Below are 26,224 nucleotides of genomic sequence, written 5' to 3'. Positions count from 1 at the left end.
CAATGTGACTGCTGCAGTTGGCCAGTGTATAGCCAAAATGGAAAAGTCCTACTAAATTATCCTTGCATAGCCTACATATAGCATTTAAATACAGTTCCCATATCAGGTCATTGGCATTGCTGGGCACTGAAGATAGTTTTCAGCTGGTTTTCATCACTCATGAGCTAAAAATGTAAACAATGCATGGACTGTTTAAAATCCACATCATTTGTCAGTCATGAAGTCTTTGCCCTGTCCCCTCCATCTATTGTTTTTCCCTCATATGATAGCTCCATGCACATTTTACATCTCTCCCGGTAAACAAAGGGTTTATTCAGTCTGTGGTGCAAAGTGCCACTATTTAATAAAACTTGCTGCTTAAGTAAAAATAATATTAGAATTAAAAAGCTGCTGTCTGCTGCTAAAACTAAAGCTCCATTTACTGTTAATTAAAAAAAGCTCTTGCTTCTGTGGTTTCTTTCTTTGGAAGAGTTGTTTCTGTTACTTAATATTGATTGAAAAGTACCAGGGCAGAGGATCGGCTTATTTTCAAAGTTAAAGGAAGTCGCTCTTGATAATACTTCGAAGTTCATTTTAATCATCCTCACTTCATCACAGCCATTTCTGACGAAAATGACAATGCATATTCAGTATAATAATGCATTGCGAAGCCTTGGGTAACATTGAAGAGAAAAGCAAAGAGAAACACAAAGTGCACTTAAATCTGTTAATCTTCAAGTCTCTGTAAACTTCAGGCAAGAAAAAAATTCATTAATTAAAAAAACCTGAACATTTAGAGTATTTCATTATTAGGAATTTGAGGTGAACCTGTAAGGAAGGTTTATCGTGAGGACAATGCCAAGGACACACACAGACACAGACACACACACACACACACACACACACACACACACACACACACACACACACACACACACACACACACAAAACAAAACAAAACAAAACAAAACAAAACAAAAACATAAAAACACGTTAGGAAAAAATGAATGGCAACAGTTGTTCCTATGAGTTTAGAAGGCAAACTAAAATACAGTGACGGTGGAAATACATTTACATCGACTCAGTTTCATTGAGTATTTTCAAACTTTGATTTGACTGTACTCTCAAATTTTCAGTCATTTTGTCCAATTTGACATTACTGACTTTACTGCCAGTGACATAAAGAAATTATGCAAATTAATGTTCTACATTACAAAAGCTTTTGGCAGTTTGGCAGTTGCAAGTGGTGATTACAATATAGTTATCAAAGAGGACGTCCGATTTAGTTTAAAAAAAAAACCAGTCACTTCTATCAATATGGTTTAATTCAACCACATGTATTACTTTACCACCGAAATGCCTCATGGGAGCTGTAGTTGTTGGATTCTAGCAAAATCAGAGTCAAGTTCGCCAATCTTGCCGACACTTAAAACCTAAAATGTCCTGCTTCAGCTTTCCATGATGACACCATGATTAAAGCCTCTCGTTTTTATTTATTTATGTATTTATGTATTTATTTATTTATTTAATTGAGCCGGAACTTACCCGGAAGTGAGGCGTGCCTACATTACGTCATCACGCAAAGATAACCGCTCTGACGTTCAACAGACCGAGGCACGTTTGTTGTTGGTGGAGGGTGACTGACAGGGCGCTCCCGAAGTTGCTGAAAGTGAAGTACACCAGTAGAGAAAAAGCTTTACACTGTGTACACACGAAGAAACGCGGTGAGGAGTCTTTATTTTACACAGACGCTGAAAAATCTGTTCATTGTAACGTCAGCTGTGGAGATTACAGCCGGAGCTACCATCAGCTATTAAGCTAACGTTAGCCTCTGCATGTCAGTCCGAGCATCGCCTCTCTGGAGCTTCTCTCTCACTACCCAGCTGCAAAGTAGCACAATAATCCATCGTAAAACTTCTCTGCAGGTGGTGGGATGTGGATTTTAGTGAGGAGACACCTCCCAAAGAAGTTGCTTTTGGTGTTTGCTTTCTTTACGTAGCCGCTAACAATGTGCTGCATCAGAGCTGACAGTCTCACTTGTTTGAATCGTAAGTCAGCAGTGAAGCTTATTTCCACGTGTTTTGCAAATAAGTAAAGTGATATATGTCAAACATGAAATGCCACAATTACAGTGACTTATCTGAGGGATAGTGTCGTGCTAAATGTATGTCAGTGCATAACAAGCCTTCACCAGTACATAAATGTTGGACTCATTGTGGTGCCAGTACTCTGTCATTAGAACAGAGATGATTAGTCGATTAATTGATTAGTTGTTATTTTGGAACTATTTTGTTAATTGTGGACTTGTCATTTTACTATAAAAAATCCCCAAACATTTGCTGCTCCTATATGATGGTAATTTGTCATGAGGGAAAATGTTAGAGGTTTGATTGTCACCTTGGACCCTGGGCAATTTCTTCACTATTTTACACAATTTTTAATCAGTTGATTGATTGATTGAGAAAATAAGAGTAATAAATCATGAAAACACTTAGATGAAGCCCTATAAATAATCTTCATGTACCATTTCCTGTTTCTTTTTCTTCCCCAGGATTAACAAAATGTCTTCCGCCGAGCCCATTATCAAATCGAGACAGACGGAGAAAGAAGTGAATGGGATTCCAACGCAGGTCGTCTGCACAGAGTTCACCAATTACATTTTCATAGTTGTCACTCAGTACGGCAAAATCGGAACGTTGATATCCGTCACACCTGACTCCAGATCCAATGATATCAGCACTCCGACATTCTCCACCAAAGTACTGCTGGGCAAAGACGAGGTACGCTGCAGGAAATTGTTCAAAACATTTTGTGATATAGACTTGTTCACAGGACGCCAAGCAGACTTGTTGCAGCGCGGGGTAACTCATCTCCTGCTGTGAAAGGGCAGATGAGATTGCTTCTGAACTGCTGCGGTAGATGGGGAGAAATAAAGTGTGATAGAAGAAATGCATTTCAGCTCTGCGTTAGCATGTTTTTTCTGTTATACAGTGCCAGGCATGGCTCATCAGTGCAGAAATGAATTATATTTATGTTTGCTTGTGGAGCTATTTGGCTGTTTTTTCACTGTACGCGCTTTAAAAAGACGACTTGCACTTCATTCCACTGCGCATGGTTTGAGAGTCGAGGAGGGATGCAGTGTTGAAGTCACACGGGCTGAATGAATGACTGTGATTGAATACGGTTACGTAATGTAATGTCAACCACCGAGTCTTCATCTCTGTTATTGTCAAGTTTACTGGATTACACCGCTGCCAGATAATCTGCTACAACCACGTTAGGGGTTTCATTAAAATGGAATCAAGTCACACTGTAATACGTGCAAACGCTGCTTACTTTGGGAGAACTTCACAAAAATGAATTACGTTTCACATGATTCGTGTGGAATATGGCCCAATCAATAATGCTGCATGGCAGTAAAGGCAAGTTCTAACTATTTACCACATATGCGATGGCAGCAGCACAGAGTGTGATTGGAAAAGTATTTTCTTCGGGCCAACTTGTTCAGAGTGTGAAATGATTTGGAAAGTGAGCTGGTACCTGTAAAACATCACAGCATTGGAAGATGTGGAAAAATCATTTGCTATACACTTAAAGAAGAAAAAAAGGTTATAAAGGGAAAAAACTGGTTTATGTGTTGAAAAGTAAGATTCTTGATTTACATGATATCAAACATGAAGTCAAGGGAAAGGATCGTGTGTGAGAAAGGGATAATTCTTTCATTTTATCAGTGAGGTTTCACAGTCCAGGCATTTATACAAATTCTCTCTTTTTTTGATGTGAAGATGTTGCATCACAGAATTTCTATATGTGATAATCTAAGGCCCGTTTTTTGTTTCTGTTTCAGCCACTCACGCACGTCTGTGCCAAAAACCTGGCTACGTTTGTGTCGCAAGAAGCCACCAACAGGCCCGTCTTACTGGGACTGGCGCTCAAGGATTCCTCCATAGATGCGATAAAAGAAATGAAGGAGATCATCAAAACTTGTCGAGTCTGGTAGGACGCCAACAAAAAGGACATGAAGCCTGAAAGCTTGAAATGCAGGCCGCCTGGATCCCCCCTGATGCCACCTTTTTTCTTCTGCGTCTTTTTAAACTCAAAGGATTTTACTAAATGCCAATCTGTGATTAAAAAATAAACTCTGAGGCTTGTGCTGCAAGACAGAAGTGTATAAATCCAATTTCATTTACCCTGATCCGTTTGATTTGTTGAGACAGTATGGAATGTCTTCTGGAAAACACAATTCAGACTTTATCTGGTTTTAAAGACTTATTTTCTGCAAGCCGGTGTGCTCTGATAAACTGAAGGCGGTGCATTGAATAAGTTACATCTTGCAAAATGATGGCCAATAGCTCCAGATTCAGCACTGTACAAAATATGCATCAATGTTACTGTGTTTTTTGGTCATTTGTAATACTTTATACTGTCTTATTTTTGGATTTTATAGTGCAAATATTCTAAATTGTTTCATGAAGAGAATGTAAAAATAAAACTGGTCATGTCTAAAACTTGTATTTTTTCTGTCTTTGAAACAAATGCAGCTCAATCATCTCATCCCCAGAGGGTATAAATATATTAAGCATCTCAGATATTCACATCCAACTGGAAAATTGCTCTTGACCTTCTTTAATCTGTATTTTTAATCAATTCGAGCTGTGATACGCTGGAAAGATGCAGTAGAACATCATTTAGAGTCATTTTCAATATATTTCAAAGTGCCACAGTCTGTGCTTGCAGTGTTTTACTGTGTGTGTGTGTGTGTCAGCAGCACTCTGCAGAACCATTTTTTAAGAGTTGAACTATATCAGGTCTTCAGCGGCTGTACATTGTTTTAGTGAACATTGTTTTAGCATCCTCAGAAATCTGTAATTCTGTTAAAAGTAATAAAATTATTTTTCAATATCTGGAACTCATTTGAAACGTTTTATGAGAACTTGGTTAAAATAACAGAAAATAACAGAGTAGATTTAGTGTCTCATAAGATCTTGTGTCCTCTGGCTGTTAAAGCGTGGATATACAGAATCACCTGCATACATATACAGTATCTGTTCTGACGTTACATGTTCGACTGCTGGAAGAAGTTTTAAGATCTTTTGCTTGTGTAGAAGTACAAATGGTGAATTCAAAATCTGACTTGAGTGAAAGTAAAAGTGTTAGCATTGAAACATATTTAAAGAACCCAAAGTAAAATTATGCAGATTGGCCCATTTGAGAATCATATAACATACTGGATTACAGTAATTGATACATTAATGTATGGATCTCTTTGATATTGAAGCAGATGAAGGTGGGCCTGAATTCAACTATTTAATGCAGCTTAATCTAGTTGTTGATTATACTTTGTATTTCAGTAGAAATATGTAGTATCATAAAGTGGAATTAAAGTACAAGTACTTGAGTAAATGTACTTCTTACTGTCCACCACACATTTTTATGCGTGATTCTCTTACTTCTGACTTGACTTCTGTGTTTGATTACACCGGATCAGAGGTAATGCACCTGTGGCTGAAACGTAATCTCTCCAACATAAAGGCAACGCGATGACGCCATACGCGCAGAGGACACGTGACCCATCCACCTGCGCCCAACCTGTTTATCTCTGCCTCTCCGCTGACTCGTCGCTCAAGGATAAATTCAAATCCCCGTCGTTTACACGCAAAGTGTGGCTTCTCACCGGATTGCAGAGTAAACGCTTCAGGCTCCTGCAGTACTTAGAGGTTTGGGTGTTTGTTTATTTGTCTGTGAAAGGTTTTGTTTGAGTTTTTACTCGTCGACTGTGTGGACTTCGACCTGAGCCAGGTACCTGTCTCAAACAAGGAAGTCCAGTCCGTCAAACCCGTCGTCGGGGAAGTCGATGGCCCGTTAATAAATGATAGGAACCGGGCTCGGCTGGCTGTTCTGACGGGCGCTTTTATCCTCCATGTTGAACCTGTAACGTTTGGACAGAACCGTCAACACGGGACAAAGCTGCCCCCCCCCCTCCGCCACAAGGTGAGCTGTTGCCGGTAAGGAGGCTGCTTCTGAAGACACTTTGACAAGGCAGTCTGTCCTCTTGCTATACAGTGGTGCATTTGCTTATTTAGTTAGTATAATAGCATTAAAATGTAGGTTTTGTTTGCCCTGAAGGCCACATCAAACCCACAGGTGACATGCTCTTACACCTCACCTGTCAGCCCTCTTCTGACTGTCTGTGTTTTCTGTCTGTCTCTTCTGTCAAAGACATGGACTCCTCAGCCGCAAATAATTCCATTGTTCACCTGGCTGCACCAATTCTCCCAGACCAGTCAGACATCTCCAACATGACCATCATTCGGACGGCGAACGGCTCGATCATCGAGGACCAGATGTTCTTAAACACCGTGACTGCTCAGGCCCTCTCAGGGATATTTGTCTGGTCCGCCTTGCTCATAACATGCCATCAGGTGAGTTCGTCATCTCGCAGAAGTCTCAGACGAGAACACATCTGAATACCTGCGTTTGAAGGAACTTAAATCACTGGGCCACACGGCACTCAGAGTAATGCAGCTTGAAAGCGTCGCACACTCAGTGATGTGGTTAGAGGAGGACGGATTGGACCTCCTTTGCCAGAGGACAGAAACAAGCTCCTCTATCCATAAAGGATTATTACCTTACAGGACTCGCAGTGAAGTATTTCTTTCCGGCCTTTGTGCTTGTGCTGCCCCGCTGCATTGTGGGAAACCTTTTGCTTACTTAACGACTGATAGCGAGGAGAGTCTTTTAGCTGGTTATAGGACTGTGGATACACACGAAGCTCGCTCTCCATCTGAGGGGGAACGACGGTCAGGAAGAATAAATGACTCAACACAGCCCACCTTTACCCAGAAATCATTTCACTGCCGCTGTAAATGAGCATCTCCTCGCATGTGGGTGAGGTGCCCACTGCGAGCGGATGATAGCTTATCATTATGGCTTTATCATTTGCAGAGAATGCGGTAGGGTGCAGTGTGTTATCAGCAGGGAAATCAATTGATATTGAGATAACATTTACTGTGCAACAAAGGATGAGGGTGGTGTTTTCATGTTTGCTCTTGTGCTGATGTTTGCAGCCACAGTAACTCACAGATTTAGTTGATCGAACATGCTTCCATCAAACATCCCTCAGGCTTGCACCTGTGATTATTACTGACACGCTTGCGGTTGGGTAACTTTCCAGGCTTTTTAACATCCTCGCAGTGTTCACATGTTGCTTCCTGTGACCTGAAAACAATCCTTGTTTAGGGATTTGTGACTCAATATCCAGCAAATTGGTTTCTATCTTTTTAATATAGTGCTTGTTCGGCCAAACACTTGCCAGCAAGACATTTTAATTGAACAAATAAATAGCAAGTGTACCACAGGGAGAATGGAGCTGGCATCCCCTCTGTCACACAGGGAGAGGAAAATGGTCTGCAGGACTATAGTGTTGCAATGCTGGTGGTGTTTCATCTGACTGGATTGCTATAGACCGTTAAACTCCCATTCTGAATACTAAACACAGATAGACAATGACCTTAGATCCTCTTTGCTGTAAAGTCGCCGGTGCTTTTCCGACCGGTAATCGGTGGAGTGTGGCTCATTTTTCTCGGTGGGTTTATTGGTCCCTTTGCAACTTGAAGCATTTGGGATTAAGAGCAGCCGAGCACACTCGTGGCAAACTGTACGTCTGCGCCATGTTTGGCACATGTGCTTCACTCGGGCTCGAAGCCATTTTCCAGCAACAATTGTGAATTACTGTCAGGTTGGCGTTACAGAGTCAGGAAGGACGTCGGTTTTTCTGGCTTTTCAGGCAAATGGAGGACATCAGTCTGCAGTCTGCTTCCCTTCGCATGCAGAGATGGCCAAATGAATCACACCCCCACCCTCACAGTAATCAGGCTTTAATGTGCAGCCTCTAATGTGCATTTAATCAAGCCCAATGCGTCAGACAGAGTGAGACTCTGAATGTTGTTCGGCGTGTTCTTCCAAAAGGAGGTTTTTTAAAATTTCAAAATGTTCAGACCCACTGAAGTCAGAGTGCTGCTACAAAATGACCAGGAGCGATGATTGGTTGATTCATCGATCGACGGACATTTAATCGAGGCAAGAATCCCAAGCATTTGCTCCTCAGATGTGACGATTTGCTGATTTTCTTTGTCATACCTGATTGTGACCTGAATATTTTTGGGTTTTAGAGTGTTGGTCAAATAAAACAAGCAAGTTGAATAGATCATCTGTGGCTTCAGGAAATTAGAGCTGGAACCTTTCACTTATTTCTGTAATACGTCACAGTCTTATAAGTTTGCATACATACATGATTAAAGGAACAAAATGGTTTTATCTTTATTGTTCCTTCTTGTTATTATGAAAAGAAAGTCCTTTAAATTGGGAAGCCGAGTAGTTTTCCTGACCTACGTTGAGATTTAGGCTCCAATACATATTGATAAAATGTCAGAAAATCCTGAACAGCGCCTCAAACCCAGGCCGATCACATCAGGCAAAGAAAAGCTGCAAATCATCACATGGAGGGAGAGAATGTTGGTTATAGGATCAGTTCATTATCAGATCAGTTCATCCTGTCAATATACCGATCAGTTCACGGACTCGTTTTTCAGCTGATTGTCTGATGAGGTAACACATGGACGTGGTCGTGATGCGCCTCTCTGTGGAGCTATGCGGCAGCAGTGGCTTGAGCTCGGCGCGGTCGCTTGGATCGTCCCCTCGTACTCAATTAGCTGACTAATGGGTCATAAGCATCTTGGCCCACTTGTTTTTTTCGAAATGGTCTTTTTATGAAGAATGAGTCATCGGTCATTACCAGAGCACGATTGCCACGTGTGTGCCATCACAATAATATTCACTGAAAATGCTTTGGTCTTTAATGAGCTCGACTCTGTCTGAGCTCTTTCTGCTCGACTGCAGGGGGACAGTAATCCTGGAGAAACTATTTGACAGACTTTCTTATTAAATATGCTAATTGTTTAGTTGAAGAGACCCCGTGAGTATTAGTCAGTTAAGAGTTATGTGAGGGGACAGTCGATGTGCGATATTATACTGTTGACATGTTTCCAGTCCGTGCTCTTTGCTGATCAGAGGTGTGATGGCAGTTTCCCCACAGCTTTATGTTCCAACAGCTTTGTTTTTGATTAGTTAACATTGGCCAACCTGCTGTCATCTGCAAGCATTAGCCGAGGTTTAACTGTACTTTACTTGCACAGTTGAAAGCATAGTATCTCCATCTGTTGACACACAGATCATACTGTGCTGTGTTTGCTTGAGATCAGATGGATAAACCAGTCTTACCTCAGCCCCACTGCAGTTGCAAATTGTACATTTCAGTAGGCACTCAGACACTTAAACGCATCATTTGGATGTGTCTCACGGGTGTAAAAACATTATATCAGGTGTGAGTTTTGTCTAAAAACTAAAGGTCACTGAAGACAATGATAACCAGCTGTAAGCTTTGTGTATTCTAATAATAACTGCACCACATTACCTTTATGGAGGCCATGTGGGACAGCTGTATGTGTGAGTGTAAAAACTAAAAGTTAAGACCTTTATCAGCTTAGTGAAAACATTTATTTACTTTTTATTGTCCACTTTAGTGTGTGAAGTTAAAGCTGTACTATATAACATAGCCGGTCAGTTTATAGCTGTTGTTTTGTGGAAGGTCATTAAAGTGAGAGCTGGCTGATCTGTCTTCATTCGAGTCATCGGTGCTGCTGCTGTTTACACAGACGATAAGATGCAGCTATAAATAATATTATAAAAAACATATTTGGATTGTTAGCTCTCAGGTGGTTGGCATGTCACGTCGATGCCTCGTATCACTTTATTGGCAAAGCTGCAGGGAAAACTTATTAGTTATTTTCTAATCTGTGTTTTTGTGAAACTGTCCGGTTGATTTTGTTAATTAAAATTGTTTTCAGGCAAAATGGCTTCAGCTCTCAAAGCTGAGGCTTTCTGCCTTTGTTTAATATCACTGTTAACTGAACATTTTTGAGTTTTGGACTGTTTATCAGACAGAAAAAGGTAGTTTGAAGATGTCACCTTTGGCTCTGAAAACTTAAAATGGGCCTTTTTCCACAATCTTCTGCTAAAAAAAAGCAAATTATTTCACTTCTGAAAACACTGTTTTGTCACGTTTCATTGAAATCAGGGTATATTTTCCATGGTAGAGTTTATGGGTTACGGGAAATACAACATACACGTGAAGGGATTTTCTCATGTTGGCTATGTTATGTATTTACATTTTAATCTCACACATCATGTGCAGAAATTAAGCTCCCTAGTTACTTAATTCATGTCTGTTCTATGAATCTGCGACAGCATCTGCCCGCTAAGATAAGGGGTTTTGCATTTTCTTGTAAACTGCTGTTTTGTTTGTATTTTCTTAGATCTACACACACCTTCGATCCTACACTGTCCCCAATGAGCAGCGTTACATCATCCGCATCCTGTTTATCGTGCCGGTTTATGCCTTTGATTCTTGGCTCAGCCTGCTCTTCATCAGTAACGACCAGTACTACGTCTACTTTGATTCAGTGCGAGACTGCTACGAAGGTAAGTATCACTAGCGCTCCTGCTTAGATGATCCGCCTGGTAACGTGCTTTCTAGACAGCTGTGGCTGTTCGCCTGCCCTCACACTGTCAATGGCTGCCTCAAAGGAAACACAAGGAACTGCCCAGACTAGTTTTTCACACCAGCCATTGTTGTCAACCTCATAATTTGAGGTGTTGCGTTTCTAGGAGTCCTTTTTTGTGTGCGCTGACTTACAGTGTTTGCAAATGAAAGATAATGTTGGATTTTTAACAATTTGATATAAAATGCGCAATTCTGCGTTGATTTTCAACATTCAGGTATTACATAAACGCTGTTCTGCGCGTTGTATTTTAATTACCTTCATACTTTGTGATTATGTACTGAAATTTTAAAACCAAAGCACTTCACCAATGGAAAAGGTGAATCATATGCAAAATGGATTACAAGTCATTTGAGAAAGGGAAAAGTAGGAAATACATTATTCAGGAGATTAGTTTCCAGTTTGCAGGCCAATTTTGTGGCTGATTGATAGTGCAGCGCTTTAGAAAGCAGGGAGAGCGGAATACCACAAGCGGCTACGACTAAAACATAATGAACCTTCTCTTGACTGGACACCATCTGCATTAGCTTCATTTAATCCCCCCTTAAATAGCAACAAAGGATTAGGAAGGGATTTCCAAGACACAGAACCCTCAGAAGCCTCTTAATGTAAGGACTGAAACATTTATTGTTCCAAAATGTAGGCCTAATTATTTGTTATCACATTATTCTCCTCTAAAATGATTTGACCTTTTTTTTTTTTAAATGGAGTCATGTTTGAAGGTGATGAGAAATGAGTCTACAGCTGATCATCATGCCGTGAAGACATGTATGGTGCAGGGTTTAAAGAGGAAACTCTTCTCTTTCTGTTGCAGCATTTGTCATTTACAATTTCCTGAGCCTGTCCTTTGAGTATCTGGGAGGAGAGAGTGCAATCATGTCGGAGATTCGAGGGAAGCCCATACAGTGAGTGCGCTCGTTCCAGTTGTGTGCAAGATGTGTGTTTATGTTTCAGGATTCATTTACGCCTCATGGATTTTCACTGTCCATTATCTTTCCATTTGCTGATCAATCAGGAAGCGGTGACATGTTCACGATTTGTCAAATTCCTGACATTTATAAGACTGGATCTGGATCAAAGCTGTACGATATGATCCGTTTGGTCACAGCGTTTTCGCTGCCCACCCTGCGTGTATGGCTACCTGCATGTACACACATGCATCCATACATTCATGCATTCACACCCGCGCACAAACACACACATGCGTGAACGGTCGTCAGCTGTCCTTTGGCTCATGACCGACCTTACCACAAAATCTTGTACAAGTCTGGAAGTGCATTTGGAAGTAATGTGCCTGTTTGCAATAGACACTCCCATTGCCATGCCCTTTTTTTAAGCCAATTGGCAAACACACACACACACACACGCACACATGCTTGACCTTCATGCCAAGTTTCAGCCCCATTCGGTGAAACTGAGGCCGCCAAAAGGGTGGGGACATTTTGGGGGACCGACCGACCGACCAGCGGAGTGATCTATGGAGCTCCGGAAAAAGAAAATGTTTGAAATAATAATTCGACAGAAGGAGTAAATGCGTCACGTTGCATCACCCTCTCTTCAGCTCGACGGAGGCTTCTTTACAATCGCGAAAGGTGCAAGGTGCATCTTGCTGCCCTTGAATTGGCATTAAATTTGAATGACGCAGTGAAAGAGGAGGCAATAAACGACTGCGTTTGTTAATCTGTGACAGTTATCCTTTATCTCCAGCAGCCTTAGATGGGCTGTGTTTTATGGCTGACTCAGCCACGGGGCAGCAGCCATTTGCCAGCTTCTTAAGACAGTGGAGACACTAATGTTGAGCCCTTATAAATGATGGGAATTCTTAACACCAGCCTTTGGAAACAAGACATAAATTCTACATCTTGTTTTTGAAAACTCACTGCTCTGCCTTGCTGTTACACGTGCTTTAGGATTTCCATAGATGTCCAGAGTTAATTACATCATCAAATTCTCTCTGGAAACAATTTCTCGCCATCTTGTCTTTGTGCCTTTTATTTATTTATTAGGACAACACACATTAATCAACATTTCTGTAATGTTTAATCTTGATTATAGCTGGTGTAACTCATACTCAAGTGGACTATGTTTTAATCAGCAGCATGGCAAATTAATTAGATCAAATCGTTCATGTATACACGCCATTACCATGCTCACGATCTGCATGTTAGCATGTTAGAAGCATTTCAGTAGCACATTAATTCTGTTCCTATTCTAGTTCGCCTTGCACAGCAATATTAGATAAAACTTAATATGCCATGTTCCCATTAATAACCTGGGTTAGAAGTGTGAACTGCTTCAATAATGCACCTCAGACATGCGCAGGCTCTGTGGGAATGACGCAGAGAAGAGCAGATACTCAGCAGGCAAATCCCAATTTGTTTCTCAAATGCGGTTTGACTGAATATCCGTGCTCTTATTTGCAAGTGATGAGCGCGCGTTTGAGTATCCGGGCATCCATAACCTATAACATCTGTATGATGTATCTGTAAGAAAGACAATTTTGAGCAATTGTTTAACGTGTAATAATACCTTTGTCTGATGTTCTGATGAAAAGCAGCTGACGTGGTCTGTGGCTGCATCAGACTGATTGTGAGCTATTATTCAGGATGAGGTTGAGCTTGGTCTTAATCTTCCTCTCTGCTGCCTTCAGGCTCAGTCCCACAGGAGAGCCAGTCTTTCTCACCAGTTCCTTTATTCGATCTATACGCTCCCACATCTCCTAAACTGCCTCCGAAACGCCGGTCTCTCAGATTAATAATGCAATGAAGGAAGAATACTTATAAAAATGTAATTGCATACACTGAAAAGTCTGATCTTTTTTTTTTTTTTTTTTGTCAAGCTCCTCAGCTGATGCTGTTGTTGTTGATGTGCCGAAGATACATAAGCCTTTAAATCCACTGTCTCACATGACACCTTGACCTACTGTACATGTTGCATATGTTAAATAACAGCAATATTCATGTTTTGCACTAAGACTCCAAACACAAGCATTCCCAATTACATACAATCCAAATTAAATTTGTAAGCAGCTTGTCTTCCAGTTTACATGATTGCTTTTTGAATAGCTCTCAGTAACTCCCAGTTGGGATTAAGTCGTGTAGGCAGCTTTGGATGAATAATATAGGCTCAGTTTTTTCTCCATTTGTAAAACTTACAAGTTGTGCTTGTGTTTTTGACACTTTTGCTCCTACGTAGACGTAAATGATGGGGCCACATTAAATGTCTTTACGATCAGGCCTGGAAAGTGTTGGACAAAAAATGAGAACGGTACCATCATTGCCACATTTTAAGTGAATTCAAGATTTTAAATTTTACTAATTTTACCAGCCTCTCTGGGAAAACTTGGAGACTACAGAGCTGCAGCAGATCCACCCGAGCAGCTTTAAGTGAAAGCTGTCAAGTTCCATTCAGAAAAACCTGTTATTTCTCAGACAGCTTTTCTGTGATAGGTGCAAAGTCCTGGAACTCGTTACAAACCTCTTTCTACGAGAGCTACCAAATCTCGGTTAATTCTGCAACATACAGACTCTAGTGTCTTAAATGTAATGTTTTTGAGCGCATCTTGCTCTACTCAGTTTACTTTCTTTGTACTTTACTGCTTTAATCTCTTAATTTCATAAAATCCCTTCGAGGGACGGGTGTTGCAAATTAGCATCCACTGCAAACACCTCAGTTCTTGCATCGGGTAGCTGGTTTTTTGTCTGTGTGTACCGTATCTGTCCCTGTCAAATAAAGCATAAATAAATATAAACCTGAGAAAAAAAACAGCAAATCCTCACTGATACTGGAGGAGCTGGAAGAAGCACATGTCTGGCATTTTGTTGGATTACACTGCACATGTTGGATTACATACCGTGTACATGTTTCTCACATGTCCCTCAACAAATACGTTTTCCATACAAGTGTGTGCGAGTGATATACGATGGTTAGTATAGCTCATTATTTCCTGGTGTCTTCATAGGTCAAGTTGTCTCTACGGTACCTGCTGTCTGGTTGGAATGAGCTACTCCATCGGCTTTTTACGATTCTGCAAACAGGTGAGTTTCAATCATCCCCTTATCTCCACTCCAGAGATTCTCCTTTTGACCGCTGAAATAAATTTACACACATTGACAATTAGAATACATCAAATTGTCTTAAAAAAACAATACCGCGCTGTAAATTGCCATTCTGTCCAGATCTCCAGCCTGCTTAAAAATGACAGCTGTTATAATTGGCTGTGTGCTTTTCAGAGGATAACATCCACTGGTTATAAAAAAAAAAAAAGGAAAACAAAAGCAATTGAGTCCAGGTGAAAGCAGCTTGATAATAACATGGAGAGATGATATGAGCTGTCAGCGCAGAGCTCCCTTCCAGTGTCTTGGGATGCTGCACAAGCTCCCAGTCTAACACTGATGGAAATTGGAACAGAGAGTTATGTCTTCTCAACAAAATGAGCATTTTTTTAAATAAGCAGCAAGTGATAAACACTCGACATGTCTCCACAGGAATCCTACGTGAAGTGTTTTCAAAGGAAAACCTTCAAGTTCTCCCTGTTGGTTTATTGGAAGGAAAGCTTTGTTATTTTCTGTGAGCGGGCTTGAAGACCAGCACAGTCGATTGAATAATTGTGCATTGTGCTAAAACTCACGTTAGTTTTGTTGGAGTTTGCCGGATTGCGTGCACTAAAAGTGTTGGTCGAGAGCAAATGCTTAGTTTTCTGCTTTAAATTCACCATTAAAATCACTATACATATATGTATATCGAACACTTCAGCCATTATTCAGTGCTGTTTTGCAGATCAGCTCCCGCAAAGCGAGTAAGCAAGTGGATTCAAAATAATAATAGATTACTAAAAATGATTATATTCATATGTTGCCACTTGGAGAAAACGCCAGCGCGTAGGTCTTTGAGAGAAATCTTCAGGTGAGGCCTCTCATCCTCATCACAGCCAAATACTAAAACCAGCTGATAGGCCCCCGACAGAGCACAGGATCTGAAAGGCCTTGATCCCTATTTGAAAACCATTAAGATTCTTCGCACAGTTTTCAGTGTGTGATTAGAAGGGGAGTTAACAAATGAATCACTGATATGGAAAAGCAGCCTCGAGTTATGGTGGCTCGTGGAGATAAGGTTAGAGGATAAGCCTTTACTTGCATCCAAAACTGTTTTTTGACATTTCAGTTTTAAGTCCTTTATCATATTGTAGGACACTTAAAGGTCTTATTTTCCTGAAAGTGGGCGAAAGTGTAATCCTGTGGGCCCCCGGGCCAGCTTTTGGACTGGTGAGGGCCACTGGAAAAACAAATAAATAAACAATAAAGAAAGTTTTTGTGGCTGTGACCAATGTATTTTTGCAGTTTTGCTGGCGTAAACCAGCCTTCATTGTATGAGAAGAACAGAATCAGCAGGTGGGCCAATGGCCAATCGCACAAGCTCCTCTCATCCCCTTTAAAAGCAGCAGGTGGATTAAATGGACCAGGTAAACAGAGGCGGCGGTTCTCCGTGGATCACCATGAAGTCTCAAAGCACAAATATACTGTACAACATCCACACATCCCCGTAGTCTTATTTGTAAATGTAATCAGACAACTACACTAACTCATCATACAATAAAACATGTCTCTATTAGTGCGTATCTGTTATTTAGTTGTGATTTACAGAGCTCATCCTCTGGGCAGCAGAAAAAGGAGCTAGGACATTACCAAACATGTGCAAGTGCAAAACAATAGCCTGCCATGTGACAAATGTGCATGTGACTGCATTTATGCAACAGCTGCCTTTACAGCAGCACAGTAATAAGACCCTTGATACGTCTGTCTTTCCTGCATTCTTTTACTACCTAAATGTAATAATTTAGCAGTGGCAGGGGGTGTTTTTTTGTGATAGCAGCAGGAACACACAGTTTTATCAGAAAGGCCTCTGAGAGAGTTTCCCTGCAGAAATTAAAGATGCAAGAGTGGACAGCAGTGCCTAGGCTGGGAGAGGAGTACATATATTTCCTAATTAAACTGTTATCAAGTCGCAACCCTGATTCCAAAAAAGTTGGGATGTTATGCAAATAAAACAGAATTTGCAAATCCTTTCTGACATATATTCGATTGAAAACAGTACAGGAGCAACTAAAGACTGGGAAAGCTGTTTAATGCTCCAAAAACACCTTTTATTTACGCTTCACACAGCGTCCAACTGTTCTGGAATCAGGGTTTTTGAAGGATCAGCTTTGAGGGCCTTTATTGTAATACACAAAGTAGAGAGGTGCTGCTGTTAATTAGGACTCAGGAGAAATTAAAAAATCAGTTCTGTCATTAGTTACCAGCAGTGAACCATTGCAGTGAACTCTGAAGGGGAAAGAAAGAAAATGCTTGGGGTCATTTCAAGCTGTGGATTCTCTGTGAAGCTTTATTCACTGTTGTAATGGAAAACACTGTTAGGTTGTGTCAAATATGACTGTGACTGATGTGTATGTTACCCTAAATTTACATAACCTGTTGGTGCACTAGTGTGCAATAGAGCTGTTCAAACCTCTAGTATGTAGAATTAACAGGTCCTCTATCCTGAACTTGGATCACGTGGTGTGCACTCACATGTCGCGTTGTATTTAAAGGACCAGTGTGTATGCTTTATGAGCTTCTACTGGTAGAGTATGGCTCAGAAAGGACAAACTAAATACTGTCTTTTGGAGTTTTGCGACCACTGTAGTTTCTCCTACACACTTTGAAAGGGATCTAGTGAGGCTGGTAATCAGTTGGTTGCAATCTGCATCTTCGTCACTAGATGGCACTCAGTCTTACACACTGGCCCTTTAAGTTTATGACTAGGTCTGCATAGAGTCTGTATGCACGGGTGCTGTAACTAACTCAAGTTGAGCTTTAATCCACCAGCATTGTGAACGTGCATTGCGTTCTGAATATCGGGTATATCAGCAAGCGTCATCCAAAATTCTTCACTTTCAGAATATTCAGAGTGACAAGCCGTCACCCGAGCAGGCATAGGGCAAGCAAAGGCTGTCTGTCCCAAAAGCTTCAAAGGAAGCGAGTAATATAAATGATTATTGATGTCACTTTGTCAAGCCCACCACTGACTCCAGCCACCTCCCTCCGGCTACACTCCTGCTCTGCTGCTTTCAAGTGCTGCAGCAGTGATGGAAGTTTAGAGCAGCCTCTGTCAAATTGGTTGGTTCAGGCTTCAATACACAACACAGAGGACACCTGTCCTCCAGCCTTATACAGCATGCAGGTCTACATCCCCCTGCATCATCTGTTGTCACAGCCGGCCCTCATCCACGTCAGCATTAAGACGTCAGCAGCAGATCTGACAGACAGACGGCTTTAACAAAGGGTGTATTCTTAGTGTTTTTTTGTGACCTTTTTATTTAAGATATTCTAATTAAATCAATTGTTAACCCTTCCCAAAATGTCAAACTATTCCCTTAATTTGTAGCTGTTTTTACAAAGTAGGTCACAACATTTGTGGCAGTCCTGAATAGCAATGGCCTTCTTTGTTTGGCTGTATGCATAAAATGAAAAGAAAATCAGTGTTTCGCTGTGTAGTTAAGTGAGAAAAGGCCACTGTTTAGGTGAAAGTGGTTCAGAGACATGGACTTTGTTGTCAGCGAGCAGTTGAAGATCTTTTCCATCTAATTAGGTGTACAAACAGATTCTGAAGTCCTTCCTCATCCTTCATCCTCCTCCTCCTCCTCCACGGTGTCCTTGCTTGTTTGGGTGTCTCATTCTGAATTGTAATGTGCTCTCCAGGCGACTCTCCAGTTCTGCGTTGTCAAACCCATCATGGCAGTCATCACCATCATCCTGCAGGCCTTTGGCAAATATCATGATGGAGATTTTAGGTGAGCAGCACCACTCTTTCCATTTCATTCTTTATGTATCTTGCGCATCCATGTCATTGCCAGCAGGCTTGTTTTGCTGTTTATGCGCACATGGAAACAATTTGCAAGTGGAGATAATTATATCACCTCGTCACAGTTGGCACGATGAAAATGTTTGAAGTAAAAGGTTTTCGTTCTCAAGCAGGAAAGTACAGGGTGGAAACTTTCCTGTGAGCGTGCAGGTGCTCCACTGCATGCTGTCCCAGTTGTGTCCCTATCCAAGCCACAATCACAGCCTGTTGAGTATTGTTGGTTCCGCAAAGAATAATTGAGGGATTTTTGAAATATGGACTAAAGAAATTACGTCTCTTTATATTAAGTTTCTCGAAAAGCAGTAAGTGTTCTGAAATGAAGACCCTTAATTCTTATTGTATGTTATACTCTAGTGAAGCACAGTGTTCTGAGGGAAGATGCATTGTTTCATTTCATACTTTACTTTAGATGTCAAGTGATACAAAGATGGGGATAAATTGCAGACAAATTTAATTTTAGTGTATTTCCAGTCGTAGCAGATGAGCCAATAAGGGTCTCAGCAGAATATGGAGAGCGTGATACATTCAATAAAATTGTCTTTTGCGTGTAATTGGAAGCCATAAAATCCGCAGCCGTAAATTCCGTCTGATTTATTTTCAGATGCTCTTCGGCGTCTCTTTCTGAAGATTCAGCTGTGGCGACGCTTGTTTTTGAACTACTGAGGAGAAGCTCAGAGTTCAACAAGGGCTCGAGACAGACGTTTCCAATCAGCTTCATATCGTCAGCCTCTTACTCTCGAGCTAAAAGATAGACGCGATTAAAGTCATCCTGCTTATTTCTTCATATACTTCAACAGCAAAATGAGCAGGCAGAAATGATGTCTTTTTTTCATGTCTTTCTTTAAGCTCTGTAGCAAGACCATGATGATTTACAGATTGTTTACTTATATGCTTTCAGCGAGCCATGCACTCTATACTGCATGGCAGTAATTAGTGCAGTCACAGCTGAGTCCTCAGGGAGGCTCTCTGGAATGCAAAGAGGGTAGAAAGGCAGCGACAATGGAACAGAAAAATCTGTGTATCGGATGCATCCTGAGACAGGAAGGCCATATACAAACAAGCTTTATTAACAGCTTCATAAAAGAGGACCAAAAGTCTGTATTTCCAGCTGTTCTTGCAATATGGAAGAAAATATCTGCCAGCTATTTTTATCCAGCCCAAACTAATAGATTGATTCAAACTATGAGCATATTAAAAACCTTCCTGCATCGCCATACGCAGCCTTGTCACATGGTCACAGATGGAAAAATGTCTTATGGTGGTAAAGTTGTCAAAATATGTCACCGTGTTGCTTTTCCTACTGTTTCCGAGCAGCATAAACGGAGGATACCTGTACATCACAATCATCTACAATTTCTCGGTCAGCCTTGCTCTCTACGCGCTCTTCCTCTTCTTCTTCGCAACAAGTGACCTGCTCAGGCCGTACGAGCCAGTGCTCAAATTCCTCACGATCAAGTCTGTCATCTTCTTATCCTTCTGGCAAGGTAAGTTCGCCCCTCCACTCGCTCTTTTGTATCAGCACCAGCACATGAAAGTATAAACTGCTGATGAAAATGCTTCGCAGGAATGGTCCTCGCCATCCTGGAGCGCTGCGGCGTCATACCCAACGCGCTCTTCATCGATGGACAAGAGGTCGGCGCCGGCACCGTGGCGGCAGGCTGGCAGAACTTCATCATCTGCATTGAAATGTTCTTCGCTGCTATTGCCCTCCGATACGCCTTCACCTGCACCGTCTACCAGGAGAAAAAAAATGAAGTGCCAGGTGAGAGCTGTAGCCAGCGCAGCCGAAAGCTGTTGAGCTGATCATTACCTCTTGCCCTCGCCTTGAAAATATGTTGACACGTCCCGAGGCTAATTGGCCTTCTCCCCTGCAGCATCAGGACCGACACTGGCTTGAAAGTGTGAGCAGGAACAGTAATTGCTTTGCTCCATGCATTTTGCAGGCACTTAGCCGAGACATGCTGACTTTTAAAGTTGGATTTCACATTCAGTCCTTCTATTTTAACAGCAACACGAGCCGGAGTGTCTACATATTTACAAATGCGTGCTTACTGTATATTAGATGCAGTGCTGTTGGTATCAGTGTGTCAGTCAGGCTGGAAGTCAGCAGGGACTTTCGGCGGTCTGAGGGCAAACATTATTACTCTTGGCCTCGAGGACAGTGGCCAGTAAAGCAATGTAGAGGAAGATGAAAAGGAATTCAAAGCAACAGTACAGTGACCAGCAGGGAGCGAGCGGCAGCCCTTTGACGTCAGCGCTGCTTCCAAGCAAATTACAAATGGAAGTCATGGGAACAGCAGCGATATCAATCATTCTGCCTTTTTTTTTTCTTCGTGCCATAGGAAACCCCCTCTGTCCCCTCTGAGCTGCTTAGCATTGGGAAGTCCAGGAGGTGACGATGAAAATATTTCTGTACCCATTTATTTTTTTTAATCAAAGAAGATAAAGGGATGAAACGACTGGTTTTCATCCTCGCCTGTTCCTCCTGTCCACACAGAAAGATATCAATTATTCATCTTGCTGTCCAGTGAAAGTATAATAATAATGTTGCCGTGTGACAGCTGATAATTAAATTTCTTCTTTGTGTTTTTGTTCTGTTGCTTCAGCCCTTCTGTAACTGAACCTTTTGGCACTGACACAGACCCTGTAGTTCAGCTCTGCACCGCTCAGCTGATTGCAGAGTTTGCCACGTCTCTAGTTTGCAATTCCTCTGCCACATCTGCTTCGGCCCCGTGGAGCAGGCGGGCAGGCACTGAGAAGAAACTCAGCAGACTGTGCCTAACTGTCCTGTACCCCCCCTCCACCCCCACCCACAAAGTCCTTCTCTTTGCCACCTCCATAAGTCGATCCAGACGGCACTGTCAGTGACCCTGAAACAGAAGGCTGTGGATGTCTGCCGGCTTTTAGTTCTGGGCTAAATTCAACCTGGCTCACAGCTGGGTGCTGAGGGACAATCAGTGGAGACTGTGGCTGTGACTGAATTCTGTCCAGTCCATTCATAGACTGCAGCTGGGAGAAAAAGACAAGACAGGAACAAATCAAGCCTATTTGGTTTTTTTTTTTTCATATACTAATTGTTAAATATTACTGCCGTCACTTCCCATGTTGGTTAGTTTGCAGCAGCACTGAAACAGATAGGCAGTTAACCCTGAAGTCATTTGTTCTGCAAAACTGCAAAACCTTTTGTTGTTCTGGCTTCTGGAATAAGAGCATTTGCTGCTTTTCTCTTCAATATGATTATGCATCAAATTGTAATTTGTAATTGTAAGTTTTTTGCTTTAACGCATCATTATGAAGTAAATGTTCATTGCACAACGTAAGAGCTATAGAATAATGACCCTATCAGCGTCTGGATTAGTTCCCTATAAGTCTTATTTTCACTGTGCAGTTTTGTCTGCCATTGGGTACCATCTCCTGGGAAAATGAAGGCTGATTGGTGATCCAGTCCGGCTGGCACCATTTCTATCTGCTTTCATGTTTCCATTATAGACGGATACTCCACACTGACGCCAGCCCCTGCTGTGCTTACTTGTTTGTGTGAAGCAGCACTCAAACTATACTGCTAGTCCATATGAAATAGTGACGATTTCACTTTGAACACGCTTCTTTCCTGTGTCTCATTTACAAAGTGGTGTTGAATGTTTCGTCGTGGAAATTTGGAAACGCGGTGTAAAAGTTGTCTTGTTTTCACTCAGAATATCTTTGGGTTTGTTTGGTCTGTTTGTTGGACAGAATAAGTAATAGCTACCGGGGCCTTGGGAACTTCTGATTAACATTTTTTTGTCGATGAATGAATGATTGAAATGATTGATCATTAGTTAGTTATGCACACTTAATTAAAATCATGAAACCACTGTAATTCAATTCTGGCTCATAGCATTTTACTATACAATCTTTCTTTGGCCTTCAAGACGTCATATTACATTCTGCACTAAAGCAGCACTATTTTTTATTCAGATACTCAGATCTGTCCCCTTGGTTCAGGATTTTAAGGGAATATGCTTATTCACTTTCTTGCAGAAGGTTAAATTAGAGGCTACTTCTCTCACATCTCTGCCATAAATATGCAGCTGGATTCAGCAGCTAGTTAGCTTAGCTCAGCATAAAGACTGGAAACAGGTAGCGAGGTCCGCCTAAAGGTAACAGAATCCACCTGTTTGCACCTCTGAAACTCAACGGTTGAGGCATTATGTCTCATATGTTTAATTTGTTCAAAACCCAAACGTAAAAGCAACAATTCAGAGTTACTGTATTCCTTCAAAACTGTAAAACTGTCTCATCATGAATCTCCCAATGTCCTTGTTCTGGTGTTACTCCTACAGAAAACATCCCACCTATGCAGAGCATCTCCAGCGGTCTGAAGGAGACCATAAACCCAGGAGACATGGTGCAGGATGCCATCCACAACTTCTCCCCGGCCTACCAGCAGTACACCCAGCAGTCCACGCAGGAGGTGGTCCAGCCCAGCGCGAACGGCAAAGTGGCCACAGGCAACAAGAGCTCCCGCAAGTCTGATAAAATCATGCTGATTACCTCTGATGATGAGTTCTAGGCATCTTTCCAGCAAGACCCAGGTGTTTGCGTCCTTGCCACCCCTGTCAGTGACCCTCCTGTGGAAACAGCTGTATCGCATATCGCACAGAGCTGGATCGAATCCAGGTGTTTAATTTTCATTATCTGAGTATTTAAGATGGACTGCTTGCTTGTGTCCTGTTTTAATGAATAATTTAAGCACCAAGAGTTTTTAGAATTGATAGCTCATTGACCAGAGAGTTAATGTGTCTCCATCTTGGCAGTAACCGTCGCAGGCGCGTCACCTGCCCTCAGTCAGTCTGGAGCTGTGTATTTTCTGTAAATCAGGCTGCTGGTTGTGCAGCAGTGTCCCTGATCCTGATCCTGATTCTGTGTCTGTCATTATGTCAGTGCTCGGTCTCTGGCCGTCTGAAGTGTGCTCCGTCTGATTCATGTCGGTTTCAAAGAGGAGATGATTAATATGTGACTCCAGGTGGGAAGCAGGGAAGCCAGCGATGGCGGGGAATGACACTTCATGGACCGTCTCTCACATCTGCTGGTTTGAAGAATTTGCTGAGCATTCCTCTGCGTGGCTTCCTGACAAATGGAAAGATTCGCTCAAAGACACATTCGTTTTGGAGCAGGCCCTTCAAACTGCAGACTGTAGCACTTCGCAGTCCTTTGTATCTACCAGAGCACGGACAAACTGGATAAACTGTCTCCTACAGAATGGGAGTTTTATTATTCTCATTAATTTTCCCACCATGCTAAAGAGTGTAAATCGGTGCATCTAGCCAGCCTTTCAGCGGGCGCTAACAGTCAGAGTCTTTGCAGCTTCTGCACTATTGTAAATGCTCGTCATGTTTGACACGTTCACATCACATGTTCATGTTCCAGGGTTTATGAAGTATGTCCACCGTTTGATTGGTGTAAATTGTGGTTGTTTTTAATATGCTCTATGTTAATATTTGGATTATGAAGTGGGGAGATCTTAATGTATTTAATATGTGTAGCTCAGGCGTAGTCAGAATCTGTGTGTCGGAGGGAAAAGAGAAACAGACAAACTGTGATTTGAAAGACTTTGTAGTTTCTTCTTCTCCCACTTTTTAACTTTCTACATGCATTCGTTGTTGGAGACCAGTTTTGTACATGAAGTCATAGGTTTTAATTTTGATACACTCTGTGCCAATGATAGCTGTCTTTCTGGGAAAGCAGAAATGAGTTCACAGTTGGGTACAAAGTAATTTCTGAAAATCTAGAAAGTAGTTGTCAGTCCTGTGTGGCACTCGTGGAAAAATGAAATTGTTTTTGCTCGTGTAACCTGTCGGACTGAGTAAACCTGCACTTCTCAATGAGGAAAAAGCTTTATTTGAAAATACAAAAACAGACACAGCAGACCTATTTGTAGGAATAATTTACCATACTTTAAATCAGAGCAGAAACAAATACAGATTTTATTTGTACATGAGGGTAGTTCATTGAGAAAACATGTAAATAAATGAATGTAAAATAAAAATAATTTAGGTGTCGTTTTTAATAAAATTACACAATTCAATGAAATAAATATAAAATATATATGAGCAGAGTAATGACAAGTTGTGAAGGGTACATAATCTGCTTATGCTGCCTTATTACTGTCCTCGTTTACAGTCGCTATTGAGTCGCTCATGAAGCCTCAACATGTTACCACAAGACTAGAACAAGGAAATCCATTTAACTCTAAAGTACGAACTTAACATAGAAACCTGCTGAAACCATAGAAACTAACATTTAAAGTATTTCACCCACAACCAAATCATCCATACACATGCTCAATTCTTTACTTCTTTATGGAGTTTTTAGTCCAAACCTCTTCCATCTTCAACACTAAAACTGACTTTCCACATAGCTAAAATTAAATACTGTAGCTTGTCGGACTGGCGAAGCTTGTGTGTGTGAAAGCTTATTGAATCAAAGACATGTTTTCAGGAGGAAAATGTAGTCAAGATATAGGAGAAACCCTCATTTCTGCACACACAGTTGTGTGTAATAACCATTGATATCTTTAACAGCTGCTTGCTTTCAGTCACATCAGCTGTGGGAAGAAAGAAGGCCGTCGAGAGCATCCGCGGCAGGTAATGTTTCTGCCTCTTCCCACCTATAAACTTGTCCGCATTTCTGTGAAAATCTGACTGATTTATGGAAGATAATCTGCGCTTGTCTTTGGTAAGACGGCCAAAGAGAAACGTGTTGGAGAGCATTCATGGACCTCTGCTTGGTCACGCTGGATGTGGGATCAACAATAAGAGTTTAATTCACCTGTAGAGAGGTTTGTCTTTTATTATGGCACGGTGCGGAAACATAGACTTTTACATTTTTTGTAAAATTTCAGAGTATTATTCTTCAGGTGTGAAGCCAAAAAGCATCCACCTCATATCCAAATACAGTAATAAGTGCTAAAATTCAACAATGCCTCGTTTTACAGCATTTTGTTTTGAATCTTGACCACAAGAGGTCACTGTAACGTCAGGAAACGCTTCAAATAGTATGTAAGATAATGCTCTGAGACATGACTTCTGTAAACATTTATATTCCTCTGACTTAATCTGGACTCAGGCGTCAACAGACCTTAAACAAAAGAGGTCTGGGTGAACAGTCTTTAGCAGTGTCGCAGTTATTTTCCTAGAGGTTACAAAAACTTGTCCATCAATCGGCATTTTTAGAAAGATAGATCAGGTCAATCTGTGTGCAGAACAACTGAGCAGGTTCACGTGTAGGTTCATCCTTCGACGCAGGAGCAAGTTTTCTTTTTTTTTTCCTTAAACTACTGGAGCCCAAAACAGCCCAACTGAGAACCAAACATGTAGTCAACATTAGGCCGTTTTGAGTCTGATCACATCGGATCAGTGGGCTCTTGTGCTGAATTATGTGCAATTGTTTTGCATATTTCAGATCATTGATTTCTGTGTTAAAGTAAATGATTGGCACAAATCTCCAGCCAAATGGTGCAGACATTATGTCGAATCAGCTGTCTTTTGCATAGATGGTTTGACTTCCAGCCTCTCACCTAGTTATTTTTTTAATTTGTGCCTGTTGTGTCGTTGAAATGCTAGAACAGATTTACAAGTTATGAAGTAAACCTGAGTCTTTACTAATGATGTGAACCTGTAGTCAGGATGTCATTTCACTGTTTTTAAACAGTTCATTCTTGACTGTTAGCGATAATTAGCTGCAGC

The 26,224-nt window shown here is 41.3% G+C and overlaps 2 protein-coding genes across 3 annotated transcripts; both read left to right on the top strand.

Moving 5' to 3' along the window:
- The first annotated feature begins 1,575 nt into the window (after positions 1-1,575).
- On the top strand, positions 1,576-4,491 carry psmg3 (proteasome (prosome, macropain) assembly chaperone 3). 2 transcript variants are annotated; one of them, XM_070981421.1, is made up of 3 exons: positions 1,576-1,703; positions 2,531-2,759; positions 3,827-4,491. In XM_070981421.1, exons 2-3 carry the CDS (start codon positions 2,541-2,543, stop codon positions 3,977-3,979), a joined length of 372 nt encoding a protein of 123 aa, XP_070837522.1. In that variant the 5' UTR covers positions 1,576-1,703; positions 2,531-2,540; the 3' UTR covers positions 3,980-4,491. The 2 variants fall into 2 exon arrangements, with proteins under 2 accessions (XP_070837522.1, XP_070837523.1); XM_070981422.1 differs by having other exon boundaries at positions 1,583-2,027.
- Positions 4,492-6,182: 1,691 nt separating this feature from the next.
- On the top strand, positions 6,183-25,826 carry tmem184a (transmembrane protein 184a). The gene is made up of 8 exons (XM_070981050.1): positions 6,183-6,401; positions 10,353-10,518; positions 11,413-11,503; positions 14,560-14,635; positions 18,335-18,426; positions 19,812-19,981; positions 20,062-20,259; positions 22,820-25,826. The coding sequence occupies exons 1-8, from the start codon at positions 6,201-6,203 to the stop codon at positions 23,047-23,049; spliced, it is 1,224 nt and encodes a 407-aa protein (XP_070837151.1). The 5' UTR covers positions 6,183-6,200; the 3' UTR covers positions 23,050-25,826.
- Positions 25,827-26,224: the final 398 nt, after the last annotated feature.

This window comes from Chaetodon trifascialis, chromosome 15, assembly GCF_039877785.1.
Source record: "Chaetodon trifascialis isolate fChaTrf1 chromosome 15, fChaTrf1.hap1, whole genome shotgun sequence".
Taxonomy (NCBI): Eukaryota; Metazoa; Chordata; class Actinopteri; order Chaetodontiformes; family Chaetodontidae; genus Chaetodon; species Chaetodon trifascialis.
This window is presented reverse-complemented; position numbering and strand designations above follow the sequence as displayed.

Bases quoted from the DNA above. Each gene is read 5' to 3' on its own strand.
- tmem184a (XM_070981050.1), top strand. From the start codon at position 6,201: ATGGACTCCTCAGCCGCAAATAATTCCATTGTTCACCTGGCTGCACCA. The intron at 10,519-11,412 runs GTAAGTATCACT...TTTCTGTTGCAG, and splicing joins AGTGCGAGACTGCTACGAAG to CATTTGTCATTTACAATTTC. The intron at 18,427-19,811 runs GTGAGCAGCACC...GTTTCCGAGCAG, and splicing joins TATCATGATGGAGATTTTAG to CATAAACGGAGGATACCTGT.
- psmg3 (XM_070981421.1), top strand. From the start codon at position 2,541: ATGTCTTCCGCCGAGCCCATTATCAAATCGAGACAGACGGAGAAAGAA. The intron at 2,760-3,826 runs GTACGCTGCAGG...TTTCTGTTTCAG, and splicing joins TACTGCTGGGCAAAGACGAG to CCACTCACGCACGTCTGTGC.